This window comes from Centroberyx affinis, unplaced genomic scaffold, assembly GCF_046629955.1.
Source record: "Centroberyx affinis isolate AG114_WGS23_722 - 3 ecotype Tasmania unplaced genomic scaffold, CSIRO-AGI_Caff_v1 ptg000466l_1, whole genome shotgun sequence".
In the NCBI taxonomy this organism is placed as follows: domain Eukaryota; kingdom Metazoa; phylum Chordata; class Actinopteri; order Beryciformes; family Berycidae; genus Centroberyx; species Centroberyx affinis.
This window is the reverse complement of record NW_027279125.1, coordinates 285,225-299,607: the sequence shown is the minus strand read 5'-3', so window position 1 is coordinate 299,607 and position 14,383 is coordinate 285,225. Positions and strand designations below refer to the sequence as shown.

General features: G+C 41.4%; 1 protein-coding gene across 1 annotated transcript in view; it reads left to right on the top strand.

Annotated features, from left to right (window-relative positions):
• Positions 1-14,383, top strand: part of LOC139642345 (FRAS1-related extracellular matrix protein 2-like) — a 59,515-nt gene that overhangs the window by 26,482 nt on the left and 18,650 nt on the right. The window contains exons 3-6 of the mRNA XM_071517148.1: positions 2,125-2,271; positions 6,746-6,976; positions 9,920-10,045; positions 11,306-11,557. Of these exons, the coding sequence (XP_071373249.1) occupies positions 2,125-2,271; positions 6,746-6,976; positions 9,920-10,045; positions 11,306-11,557 (756 nt within the window). The remainder of the gene's footprint in view (positions 1-2,124; positions 2,272-6,745; positions 6,977-9,919; positions 10,046-11,305; positions 11,558-14,383) is intronic.

Here is a 14,383-nt window from a genome sequence, read left to right as displayed (position 1 = left end):
GAGCTGGTTAGTTATCATGAGCAGCGAGCAGCATGACTGAACAGACAAAGAAAAGAGCATAAACCTACAGAAACTCAAATTCATCAACAGAAAATCCAAGGAAAAAGGCATCACACTGTTTGACAAGTGATCTCTGCGAAGACCGGTACAAAAAACACCATAGCAACAACCGCACCAAAGATGTCACCAGATTAAAAAAAAAAAAAACAAGAATCTCAGGGATTTCCACTTTAAAGCCGATATTGAGATAAATTCTGCTCATAGTATGAATTGCAAAGAAAATACTGCTTGAGGTTTAATGGGGTCAGTGATTCATGAACATTGTTGCACACAACTGTGTTGAAATGGTGAATGATGAAGTCAAATGATAATGCCTAATTTCACAGGGAGAAAGTAATTCTGTGTGTTCATGAGAATTTAATGAAATTTATCCATCTAACTGATTCAACTGATTTATTAATTTAGCAGCTGAGAGAAAAAAGAACAGTTTGCGCTCTCCTTTCTGCTCGTGCTTCACACCGCCTGTGCCCTTCCGTCCCAATTAGGGCTTCAGTATTGACGTCACCGAGTCTGTCTGAAGGCTGGCCTCAGAGCCAGATCTATAAGTTCAAGGAACATCAACGTCTGTCTTCTTCTTTTTCATTCCAACATTGTTGACAAAGCCCATTAGTGTGGACAACCAGAGCTGTACAGATAAACCAGAGGCAGACACATCCCTTTAGTATCTCCAGTCGAAGACGCTCAAAGTACCTTCATATGTGTTCATGATGAATTAATGAAATTTATCCAACTAAATGATTCAACCGAGTTAGTTTTCCACGAGCTGGGGAAAAAAAATGACGCTTTCTGGTCTCCTTCGTCCTTGCGCTTCACACTGACTTTGTCCTTTTGTCCCAGTTATGGCTCAGTATGCTCGAAAACCATAGATGTCATGGGTATTAAGACCCATTTTACTCTATGTAAGGAAATATGTAAAGTATTAGACCAAATGAAAAAGCTCTGAACAGGTGCAGAGGAGATCTCACACACACACACACACACACACACACACACACGCACTCAGACACACATGCACACACTCGCAAATGCATGCGCCCTCACACATAATAAAACACCCAGGGTGAATGTGTATAGGTCTCTCCATGCTCATGAGCAAGGAAATGGGCACAGTGGAGCGCTCGGCTGGACGTGACAGATTTACTGACCGTAACAGCCGGGGTGGGGCGGGGCGGAGAGGAGTAGTAATGCCTAACACAAACAAAGGCGGCACTCTGAAACCCCCTGAACAATAACCTCCCGGCTATTTCTCTTTTTATTCCGCCACTTTCACAACTGCCAGCTGTTTAGTGGGTCAGTCACCTGGATCTCTTCCCCTCGCCAGCCTCACCCAGTACAACAGCAGCTGCTCTCTGTGTGTGCAGTCTGGCTGATTCAGGCTGATTTTTTAGGACCCACTGGTTATGACTTGTGCTTTAGACTCCTTAGTTATGACTCTGCCAATTACTGCATTAACGTCTGGTGTGGTGTATGAGTCAATGTTTGCAGATTTCTTAAGTGTCAATATGTGTGTGTGTGTGTGTTTGATGTCTGTGTGTGGCTTTGCTCTCTCTCTCTCTCTCTCTCTCTCTCTCTCTGTGGTCAAACGGTAGCAGCGATGCCCTCCAGGACTATAGCCAATGCCTTTGAATCCAACTTCAAAAGGCGAGGATAAAATAAGCCAGTTCAGACAGGAAACAGACACCTTTTATCTTAATTAGAAATGAAGCAATTAGACTGCACGCTTCCTATGCGTTTTATGTCGGGGCTGTGCACCGCTCAAACCTCCCACTGACTGCTGGCAAGGAGTCTCAAAGTCACGTCCTAAAGGTATTCAGGAAAATCATTCTAATAAGGGGGTATTGAAAATTGCTGTGCTGCCCCAGAAACAAATAGCTATGTAAATCTTCACAGTACATTTTGAATAATAAAGTCTCAGTAAGGCTTTTGGACTCTTAAATTAAGTTACACTTGATCTGCATTATCGAAAAGCGCTGCTATTCCTTCTCCCGAGGTGTTTTGAATGCTGGTGTTGATTTAGCTGACTATTAAGGTTTCTCTAATGTTCTCGACTATACTTGCTTGCAGGAGGTAACAAACTGAAGAACCAGCAGTTTCGTCTGAACTGGGCCTGGATCTCCTTAGAGAAGGAGCGCTATGTGGTGGATGAAGAGGTCAAGTTCCTGGAGGTGGTGCTGAAACGCAGGGGCTACCTGGGGGAGACCTCCTTCATCAGTAAGTGGACTTTACCTCTCAGTTCATTAGGGCAGGCAAGTCACTCATGATAATCGTCCCGTACCAGGTGAGAGAGAATGTGCACAATGCTGTTTTTAAAAAAAAATTTTTTTACCTACTTTATTTTGCAGTTTCACAATAGACATACAGACATGTGACAAAATAAAAAAAAAGGAGGAAGGAAGGAGGAAGTAAACCAATAGACATGATACAAAAAAGAGAAAAACAAATGAATGTGAGGCTGACAGACCAAATAGGTTGTGATTAGGTGTTTGCATGTGTATGTACACCAATATCTATCTATGCACAGACATACCAGTACCTATAGATACAAAAATATCATCGTGCCTTTCATATACATCTCATTCCAAAATATATATATGACATGGTAGAGTACAAGATAAAACACTGTAATATAATACAACATAACATATCATGCCCTAACACACAATGTAATACATTTTCTTTTATTTCTAAAAGTAAAAAGATATTCCTTGTCTGGAGAAGTCTCCCTCCAAGCTATTTTTGTGTCAAAACAAAAAATTTTTTTCAAACGTTTCAAATACCTTTGAATTGGATTCATGTTGTGAGTTTTACTTGACATATAGGGCCTTAACATAGATTAACCCCCACACTGTGCTGTCTTTTAAGACACCCCTAAGGGTGGCCCAGACACCCTCTAGGGTCACGCAGGTCCTGACCTCTCACCCTCCTCCTCGGGCCAGTATTTACATTCCAGTCACACAATAGGACAGGACAGTTCCCCCGGGGGCTGCATGTGCTCATGAGAAAGGTCACAAAGTTGGTGGCCATAGAAAGACGCCACTCCAAAAGTTAGTCAAGGTGATTTACTGGCCTGAACTAAATGAGCAATAACATTGTTACAAAGCGTTGTTACAAAAAGAGCTTCTGTAACAGTTTATGATTGGCTGGAATTCTCAGCACTGGCACGACCGCCATTGTTTCTCACCCCCATTTATTCCGCCTATAAAAATTAAGTGTGACAAAAATGACCCGATGTTAAAGGTCAAACCCTGTAGAGGATCATTTACTGTCGTCTGTATCTCTGCATGCCCCGGGGCCGCTGACTAATGAAACATCTCTGGTGAGATATGCAAATTGTGCTGACCTTTATAGTGCCTCAAGATTCACACTGCACAGTTTATCAGGCTGACTCAATGAGTCACTAAAATGTAAAAAAAATCATTTATCTTAATAAAGGCAGATAGAGCTCTGATCTTCCTCCCAAGGACAGATGAGCAGATAATGATTCCCAGTAACGATTGGATTAAAGTAAATAACTTTATGGAGATGAGAATACACTCTTTATGGTTTCTTTTTGTTGTCTGTGTTGAAAAGAAAAATAGAGATTGAAAATGAAAAACCACTTAAGATACATATGTGTTGACTCCCTACAGATCCCTTTTTAATTAATGACAAGATCATATAATTTGTGTAAGGAGCTTGGTCAAACAATCAAATAAAGTCTTAGATCCCTTGTTTTGATTTCCTGTGGCATCGCTACTATTTTATTAATGGTTAGATTATAAATTAAAGAAGCAGTACTTTGAACTTTGGATGCACTCAGTATTTAATGCCCAAAGAAAGCATGTCTTATGTTTTCATAATGTCCAGAATTACTGTTATGTGTTCTCCACAACATTGCTCTGCACTGTGCAATATCTGTGGCTTTTTCCAGATAGTTTCTCTTTCCAAATGCAGAGGTGCTCAAACCTCTTATGCTACCTGTTTTCATTAGAGTAGACCAAGCTTATAGCAAACTGTATTGTATGATTCCTATTTGTTAATAATTTAAAAAGTATCTTTATTCTTATCACTTATTCTTAAGTGAGCACATATTTACATCTTCAGTCAGTGAATCTTTGATCACACTCCACCTCTGTTTATAATTTTTTATTGTCAGTCTTATGAAATAGCCAACTCAATAGTTTTCAATTCAAGAGAAACAAAACATTTTAATACCTGGCCAAAATGTAAACAATTGTCACGACAATAGACAGCTTTTGGTTTACTGCCACATAAATGTCTTTTTTTAATTCGCCTGTCAGAGTTATTGTCCTTCTCTTGCCATGTTTCATTTGGAGGACAAGCACAATCCAAATCACAGCTAGCACCAAAATCGCTTGCCAGGTTTTAGTAAATTAACTACGGTTTTAGGAAGAAACATGGCCTAAGAAATAATTATTGGTACACACTTAAAATAAAACATCAGTGCAAAGCTCCACAACAACAACCAGTGTACTCTCTTTGTACGAGCTACAGCAGGGTGTTATCCTTCGAGGTGAAAAATCAGGAACATTCATTAGTTCTTCTTCACAGTAGATCATTTGGAGTTTCCCTCTTTCTCTACTGTGGCGAGGATGGAAGAGGAATAAAGCAAACTTTTTTGATGAGCGGGCATAACAGGCCCTCGGAACAGCCTGACAATCCCAGCCAGCCATCTGCCTCGGTCCAGAGATGAGACAGCGACTGATCCTAGGCCAGTGCCTTCTCATGAAGACTGGGGGATATCTCCTCCGGCCCAGCCTTGGCTGAGTGAACACTGATCAGACGAGCCCGCTGACGGGCTGCTGCTTCACTGGTCAATGTGCACAGCGCAGGTGGCGCTAGTTTGGTCGCTATATGAAGCCCACCTGCCGCTAAAGCTCAGAATGACTGCTGTGATCAGGGCGATCCTATCCTCGCATTGTGAGGGAGACAGAGTTGGGAGCTAATCATACTCACTCCCTCTCCTAGCTGCTCTTTGAAGACTGGTGATTTTTCAGGCTCCATTGAGCTTGACCATTTTATCTCAGCACATATGTGCAGGGGCCTTTTCCTTCTCTCTGTTCTTGCATATCAAAGCCCACTTTTTCTTATTTTCATCAAAGAATGAAATGGTAATTTTCTCAAAACTCGCAAACTCATCAACTCTCAATCTGCAATCTACTGAAGCTCTTGTGTGTAGACCTGTTGTGATATTCAAGGGTTACTTTGTAGTTTTTCCTCCCTCTCTTTCTTTCTCTCTCTCTCAGTTGAGAACAAACAACCAGCATTTTTAAAATGTCCCTGTTACTTCAGCGGTTCATTTATTCATTGTTTTCTTGTTTATTCATTTCTAAATTCGTGGGAGTCTGCAGGATTGCCAGGGGGCAGGCAGCTATGTTTTATTTACTGCTGCCTCCCTGCTGTGTGTTGTGTGGCCCGTTAACAAAGAGGTGAAGAGGTTGTATGACATTTCACCTGCTCCAGTGCCCCTGCTGGACAGGAACCCTGCCAGCGCCGCAGCTATAGTGACTCCAGGCCCGATCAAACAGCTCTCATGCTGAAAGACACACAGCGCTAGTCTGCCAACCATCGCTGCTTAAGCCAGACAGACATGAGGAGGAACTGACCTTATTCCCACAGCGGACATTTTCGAACACTGGTGGGCGGGTGGGAGACTAGGAAACCCGGAAGATTGGCATATAGAGGCTGTGAGTGGAAGTCAGCGTTTTGTGCCATTTTGATAGATGAGCATCTCTGCCATTTGTAGTGTGTAGTCCAAAATCCCTGTGGAAAATATGAATGGGCTTTTAGAAAAATGACAGAAAAAAGGGCTGTGTTGAACGGACACCCACAAGATATGCTGTTTTGTTCCAGTTGTTAATATACCCCTGGAATCACCTTTGTGAATTTAGATTTTTTTGTTTTAATTTCAATTTTTGCTATAAAAAAAAAAAAAGTCTCCATCGGGGAAAGCGAAGTACAAAAGCACTACAAAAACAAAAGTATAAATAATTGAATCTTAATTGAATCTTTTTTAATCAAAAGATAAAATAGGAAATCATTCATACGGTCAAATGCTGTAGAGTCACATAAAGCACAATTTCAGCCATGTAGCCCTATCTTGTCCAGTCATTTTAGAGCTTGTTTGTGCTTACTGGTGGTAGGGGTAATCACACATTTTTGAAGAAACAATGGAAGAGATAGGGAGTGGCGTATCTTCTGTTTAGGGAAGATAATCTTTGATATTACCTTAAAATATGAACCAATACCGCTGGATTCTTCATATCCTTTCGTTACTAATACGTTTTTTCTGTGAAGTGATAAATGTTTGCTCGATCCCAAAGGTTTGTTGCATCTTGGTTCACAACAGTAGGACATAGGATATGTAGCTGGGCTGTACTTCCCACCCTGAGTTTGACGTAAGTTCAAAATGGTCGCTGTGGGACTAAGGTCTGTAGAGTTTGCTGTCAAGATATGCTGATTATCATAGCCTCCTGGTACATGTCAAAGCCACTTTATAAACAAACACAACAGCTTCATGTCACAGGAGTCTCTCTGCTCTCACTTCAGTATGGGATGACATTTTACTGTATACTTCGCCAAGGTTATGTACAGTATATGGCTGAAGAATGGCATTTTCACAGGTTTTGCAGATGTCACCTAATTATGATAACAACCCGTTATTTTTCCCCTCGTACTCCCTAAGGTATCGGCACTAAGGATGGCACGGCAGAAAGGGACAAAGATTTCAGAGGGAAGTCTCAGAAGCAGGTCCAGTTCAACCCGGGGCAGACCACGGCCTCCTGGAAAGTCCGGATCTTGTCTGACAGCGAGTACGAGGTGTCGGAGCATTTCCAGATCGTTCTGTCCGAGCCGGTGATGGCAGCCCTCGAATATCCAGAGGTTGCCACTGTGGAGATCTTGGACCCTGCTGATGGTCAGTAGAGTGCTATTTCAATTCTTAGCAGCATTCACAACTCTCCAAATATCACTGAAATTCTGATTCTGATTTGAACCATTGAATAGAAGCAGAATGAATGTTTTTTTTAATCTATGCTAAATGTCATTGCCATTTTTTTGATAACTGCTGCCTTAAATGAAAGCACTTTAACACTTTAAAAACAGCTATTGGTGATGTACCTTGCATTTCTGGGCCCATTTTGTGATTTAGTGGTGTATTCTTCTTGATAACTGGCCAAACACAGACGATGTGACATCATGTTGAGATATTTCCAGCCGCTACAATGGAGTTTAACAGCAGAACATTTTTCAGCTATCTGAAATATCAAAAGTAAACAAAGTGGGGTTTTGGTGTCAGTCCCTCAGTATCAAAGGGCAATGCACCATTTTGCACCGAAGTTCAACAATCATACAGTGAGAAATCCATCGTAGAAGAGGCCGAGATATCAATTTCTCCACCGACAGTAGATAGATAGATACACCCGAGATACACATCATAGATACACCCTAATGTTCACAAACTAGTCGGCTAGCTAGCTACATTTTGATTGATAGCAAAAAGTTCAGGCTGGTTCTCTGGGAGTTGTTGAAAGTAATTCTGGGAAATGTAGGAAACCACTAACTGAAGTAGAAGTGGACGAGGCATTTTGAGGGAAAGTGGGTACACCAGAAAAGAAAATTACAACAATTCATCACAAAATAACTCCTGGAATGGATTGGACATCACAAATTGATGAACTTATTTTCTAGCAGCAGACAGCTCAGAGCCTTTTGAGAGCAGTAAGTACTGCAGGCCCGGACAATTAATACGGGAAACGCTGTCTACTCCCTCTTCGTCTTGGCTAAAGCACACCCAGGGCATCAGAGCGCATCATATTTTAAACATAGCATGAAATCACAACAAGACTGAAAGTAGAGCAGAACTGATAATGTCTGAATCCCAGCATGAGTATTAAAAGGGGGATGTAATGACCAAAATACAGACGGTCCACGGGAAGTTTTTCCTCTCCACAAGGGTAAATAAACAAGGTCAAAAGGATATTTAGAGCACCAAGTTAAAAAACTCTCATGCATCTCAAATGATCTTCTTATAAATATGGCAGTAGCTCTACTAGAACAGATGAACACTGTTTCTGAAAACAGCTGTTGCCTGTGATAGAGCTGAGACAGAGAACTGTATAATATAAATATGGATAATGCTGCTCCTTGTCCCATAGGGTTTCATGGGTGAAAAGGAAGAATTTGCCGTCAACAATTTATGCTAATTAACATGTTTAGTTGGAACTTTGTCTCACAAAACAGCAGTCTCCAGAGGGCAATTAGCATAACTGGCAGCTATCTCTCCACAAGATGTGAAAATATATATATATTTTTCCTTGTGCCTCGAACAGACCTTGTCTTCCTACAACCACTGCTCTGCCTCTGCTGATATACAAACATATGTGTCTATTAATATCATTATGTTGTTTATGAATTCTAGTCAAATGTGTTTTGGCCTCACAAGTTCAAATAAAGCTAAGACTTATGAAAATGTAAATGTTTTTTTAGTTGTGAGCAGAGAAATTGAATGGCCCAGGGATTGCCACCATGAAACTGTGGATATAGATTATTTAAGAGCAGATCGGATAAAGTTGCTCAGACTGGAGACCGCTGAGTATCAGGAGCCACAAGTGAAGAGTGCCCACAACATCCGATGCCATTGTTTGTTTGGTCCTCAGGGTGGGAAAGGACAGGTCAAGTCCTGCTGACTCACCGGCACCTTGTTAACGTAGGCGGCCATGAGTGGGATACAAATTCAGCCTCTCTCTGAACGCCGGATTTCATGGCTGAAGTATCGCAAGCTCTTTACCTCCCTGGCTGCCGTGCAAAGCCGAGGGAACAAGGGAGAGAAAGAGATGTGGGGGCCGGCAGTAAAACAGACTGGTAAAAAAAAAAGACGAATGGTTTTAACATGCCTCTGCTCGCTCGCAAACGGAATTAACACACATGCCTGGCTTATCCAGGCCAACTTATGTAGGCAAATATCAGCGGACTTCTCTCTAAATGAAATACGGCGCGTAAGACACAGAGCTTCTGCATGCATGTTTATTTTTAATTCTCCGAGGAATCCCACACTCCTCCTTTCCTAGATTGCATTCTCTCCCAGATAATATTTTCTGCGTCCGTCTTTGCCACATCCCGGGTGAATAACCGCTGCTGTCTCTTTGTGTTATGTTGTGTATCACTCTAAGCAGGATGGGGTTGGGAATATTTAGATAACTGAAAGGTGGATTGTGGGTTTTGATCAAAGACGATGGAAACACCACCGGTGGAGCTTTAATGAGAATTCCCATTGATCCCAGTGCATAAGCTGCAACACAGTCTATTAGGTCTCTGTGATGCAAACTAACATCACCGATGATTTGATTCTCATTGGTTCTTTGCTTTTCTTGGTCCGCTTTCCCCGGTTGACCAGATCTTACCCAGAGTGCTGATCATACAGTACACAAGAGACTCCCTTGAACCAATCACCAGATAACATTTAACATAAAGCATTCAACACATTGGTATTGATTGTGCACATTCCTCATTATGCATTCATAACCCTTACAAAAAAAAATCACATGAGAAAACCTACGTGAACTACGTGAACATCTGAAATTTTCACCTGTGAATTGTCTCATTGCATTTGAAATTATACGTTTTCACATGTGAAACAAATATTGACATATCTAATGGCAGGGTAAAATGTGAAAAAAAAAGTTCACATGTGGGAAAAAATACACATATTTCAGAATACAACGTGAGAAAAATTGTTCACATATGAAAACCAACATGTGTACAGAATGTGCTTTGTATTCACATATGGTTTTTCACATGTGACCTATTTGTAAGGGAAGTAAGAGTAATAATCTGAGGTGTTGATTTGTTTTTCCTGCAGAGTCGACAGTGTTCATCCCCTCAGCCGTCTACCACATAGAGGAGGATATTGGCGAGCTGCTAATCCCCGTGCGCAGGAGTGGAGATGTCAGTCAGGAGCTCATGGTCATCTGCTACACCCAGCAAGGTGAACAAGAATTCATTTTCAGGAATAGTTTATCATAATTAAAACCATAATAAGCAGCTTTTCTTGAGGGAGCAAAGTGTTTGCTAGTCCTGCTAGTCCTCCCCCTCTGTCGGTCAAGTTCACACTCCAGCACTTGTCACTCATCTTGATGGGCTGTCTGTCTTGAAATGGCATGTAGCCTGAGGCTGAGGTAACCGGCAGTAAAGCCCACCACCGGCACTGAAGGAGCAGACGGTGAAAAAAGCAATATGTTTTTTTGAACAGGTCATGTCTGCTGCGCATTTAGCTTTGTTGTTATTTCTTTTCTTGTCTGCTTTCCGCCGTTGTTCTTGTTGCTATAACTTCTCTGTTAGCCTTACCTTGAGAGCTACAAACCACTCCGCTCACTAGTAAAATGTACCCATAACGCTGTGCGGGTGCTTGCACAGACAACATAAACCAAAATGAAAGCCACATTCCACAGTAACCCATTTAAAATTTGAGTATGCCAGGCATCTTTACCAGGTTTCTCATAACTGGAGTATGAGTTTAACCAGGTATTTTTAAATGAGTTAAGACACTTACATACATTGACCAAGTTAGTGAGTAACCGGGTTAAGAATGGAATTTTTCGTGCATGTAAATGTAGCCATTGAGTACATTTATATGCACACCGAAACTTCACTTAAGGCAATATTTCAGTGGTTCAAAGTAATGTGATTCCTAACACGGTTTGCATGGATGCGTTTAATAATTGGTCCATAGGTCTAAAGGAACCGATGCAAGAACATTTCCCAGCTTCTGTCTTCCATCGCTCACCACTCCACTGCATCATGCTGTTTGCTTTGTAAATGCAACAAATGGGTTACTGGTGATCTTTGACATGCACAGTTTGAAAAAACCAAAAGAAATCTGACTAAGTTGTTTACAAGCCCCCCCAAAAAATGAAGGATTTAGCAGGAATCTAGATGTGTTAACCGGGTTATGCTTTCTCTGATAATGAATGATAATCCGATAAAGGCATTCATGTGACAATTTCAAAAGTCGGGGTATTGCCTTAATCGTCTTAAAATCAAATTATTAGTGTGCATGTAAACATACTCAATTAAAAGCAAATTTGAGGAAAATGGGGGGAATTTAGGCCTCTACAGACAGTCACAGACTAATAATGTATAATATGTCCTGTTTACAGTTTTTATTGTTATTTAATGTGAAAAGTTGTATATTGCAGCTTTAACTTCAGATCAGTGACTCTATATTCCTGCTCTCTGTCCCCCCCAGTGTCGGCCACAGGCACGATCCCCACCACAGTGCTGTCCTACTCCGACTACATCTCCAGACCGGAGGAGCACCACAGCGTCCTGCGCTTCGACAAGGGCGAGGTGGAGAAGTCCTGCCGCATCGTGATCATCGACGACTCCCTGTACGAAGAAGAGGAGAGCTTCAATGTCACCCTCAGCATGCCCATGGGGGGCCGTCTGGGCCTGGAGTTCCCCACAGCCAGAATCACAATCATTCCTGATATGGATGATGGTAAGATGACCTTTCACCTCTCATAACTACGAAATGGAATGGAATAGTCTGCGCAATTATGTGGAATGAAAGGACTGGTATTATTGAATCACTGTGTGGCTGTCAGATCTTTCGTCTGTGAAATAATGGCATAGTCCTTGGCCATAACGAGGCAATTATTTATTGTGCTGCAAAAAGGCTTCTGTTTTTTTTTTTTCACTTCAGATGATTCGTCAATTCTGATTCAAGCGTGAGGAAAAGGGAAACGTGAATTTATTACTTTGCTAGAAGGACTTTTATCGGATTTAGTTTTAGGTGTTACTGTATTTGTGCATTCTATTACTCTGTTCACTTTATGGATGAGCACCACCACTTTGTGGGTGATACACAGAGCTTAAAATTAGTTTTTGAAAGATATAATTGTAGGTTGTATAAATTCAGTTGTTTCTTTTTTTTTAGCACAAACTGAACCAGACAGAGACGGTCAAACAGGTAGGCAGGCAGGCAGACAGACAGCAAACATGTGTTAGTGTGAATATCAAATGTGTGCGTGCATGTTTCTGTTTGTGTGTGTGTGTGTGTGTGTGTGTGTGTGTGTGTGTGTATGTGGCAAAGAGGGAGCATTTGAGTGTGTGAGCCCCCTTGCTGGAGGGGAAGCCCTTATCTGGTATCTGCAGGCTCAGACTGGAGTGCTGATAGTCTCCCATATCTCCCTGACGCCTCTTTGTTCCCCGGCACCTGACTGCCATTCCTCAGTTCCCTATCGCTCCGGCTATCTGGGGAAGCGCTGCTGTGAAGGTAGAGCCTGTGATCGCAGGCAGGCAACAGTGCAGCTGAAAACCCTGCCATAATTGCTGAACCGACTGTCTTTTTTCTTGAATCAAAACTCCCATTTGAAGCTAGATAATTGGGGTGATGCAATATTCAATTCAGTATTCCATAACCTAATTGCATGGTTTGAGTAGAGTCATAAAAGCATGGCCATTGGGATAGGAGACATTTATATGCAGCTAATTAAAGTGAGTTAACTGCATTCAGATTTGTTTTAATCTTTCCAAACTGGGAATTACTCAAAATCAAAATCTTCCCGGTGTAGGAGACTCCTCCATTTTATGTCACACCTTACCTTATCCCTTAACGCTCCAACTGCTGCAATAATTTCAGGTAAACTAAATGAAAACTTCCAATACTCTAGTGATAAGACCATCTGGCAAAAGGCTCATATGTATTACCGTTTAGTAAAGGAGAGTTATATGCAAAAGCAGATTATGCATTCTCTCTTCAGTGGTCCACTTGGTTTTGGATAATTGAGTGGGAAATGTATGTGTGTAATAACACTAGCAATAGTTTTCAAGGTGTAATTATATTTGCGCGCTGTTTGATTTATTTTCTGGTCAGATGTACACATTTCAATGCATAGTCCTATTACACACAAGAGCAGTCAAATGAACAGACACCAAAATATTCAACACTTTATTTCTCCTTCCACATCTTGTATTAGAAACTCCTTTAGCCACTGAGGACTGTAAGATTTTTTTCTTTCCTTTTGCTCATAAAGCAAACCATGGTCCGAATCAGTGCTAATGAAGTGACATCATCTGCCCATGAACCTGTGGTAAAGAGGCCTTGTCTTTAAAGGCTCCTGCGGCAGCAATTTTCAGACTGTGCAGCAGGTTTTTTTCTCCTTGTATTCCCCCGGGTTTCAAGGCAGACAGACTTGAAGTGGATTTGTTTGACCTCCTTCAGGAAGAAGGAGGTTACGTGTTTGGAATGTTTTCTTACTGTAGCAGCGTCCGGTGTAACCTGAGAGTGAGCACGGCGCCTTTTGACCCCTACTGCTCCAGGGTATTGACTCCAGTCTGCCAAGACAGCTGCTGAGACAAACAAGTTTTTAATAGGATGTACAACGGTTGGTCCTAACGGCATTCAGCTTCCTCCCAAGTACTGTGGGCAGAGTGCCGCTGTTTTATTTCCAGTGGCTAAGTGTTAAGATCAGCAGGAAGTGTTTTACCACTGCAGCTATTGAGTTTCCAAACAATGTCACAGTCTTTATGGATGGGCAAGATGCTCTGATGGTGCAACACATGCCTCTCTTTACAAATGTCTGAAAGCATGTGAATTGGAAACATTAATGATTCATGTCTTAGTATGACTGAGACTGAGACTGAGACGTGAGCGAGACGTCGATGTTTAGCTTGAGGGTCAAGGATGTTTGAGAAACAGGTAGGATGACAAATAAAGCTCATACATATTAGGAAGTACATTAAGATAAGATAAGCCAACTTTTGAGTTTGCTTTGGAAGTGGTCTCAGAAGAACAAAGGCAACGGGTCAATAGTTTAAGGTGTGTACAGAGAAAAAAGGACTCCTTTCGTCTGGACCAATTTCCCTGTCACTAAGAAACAACGTAAATGTTGCAATATTTTTTTTTAATCTTTGGGACACAGTTGCTGAGACAAGGCAAACTGAGTATTTTATAATTGCCCCTGCTTTATAGAGCAGTAGGCACTATGCTTATCTCAGCTGTTATAAATAATGACATGTTTGACTAATCCAATTATTGTAGACTGGAAAGTAAATTGATTCTAAAATACATCAAGAAATGTTTCCACTGTATAGACTTGAGACTTCTTGGCACGCCTTTACTTACATTTAAAAAAAAAAATACTGGCATTGTTTACTCAATGTATTATCTCACCAGGTTTAGAAGAAGCAGAAAACAAGGTTCAGTGTATCATAGAATTAGTTTGACTCTGACTGACAACTAGCGTTAACAGTCTGCACTCAGGTTTATTCGTGCCTTATGTGCAATCATGATTTCTCAGCCTCGGGCTTTGTCAGGGTGGCT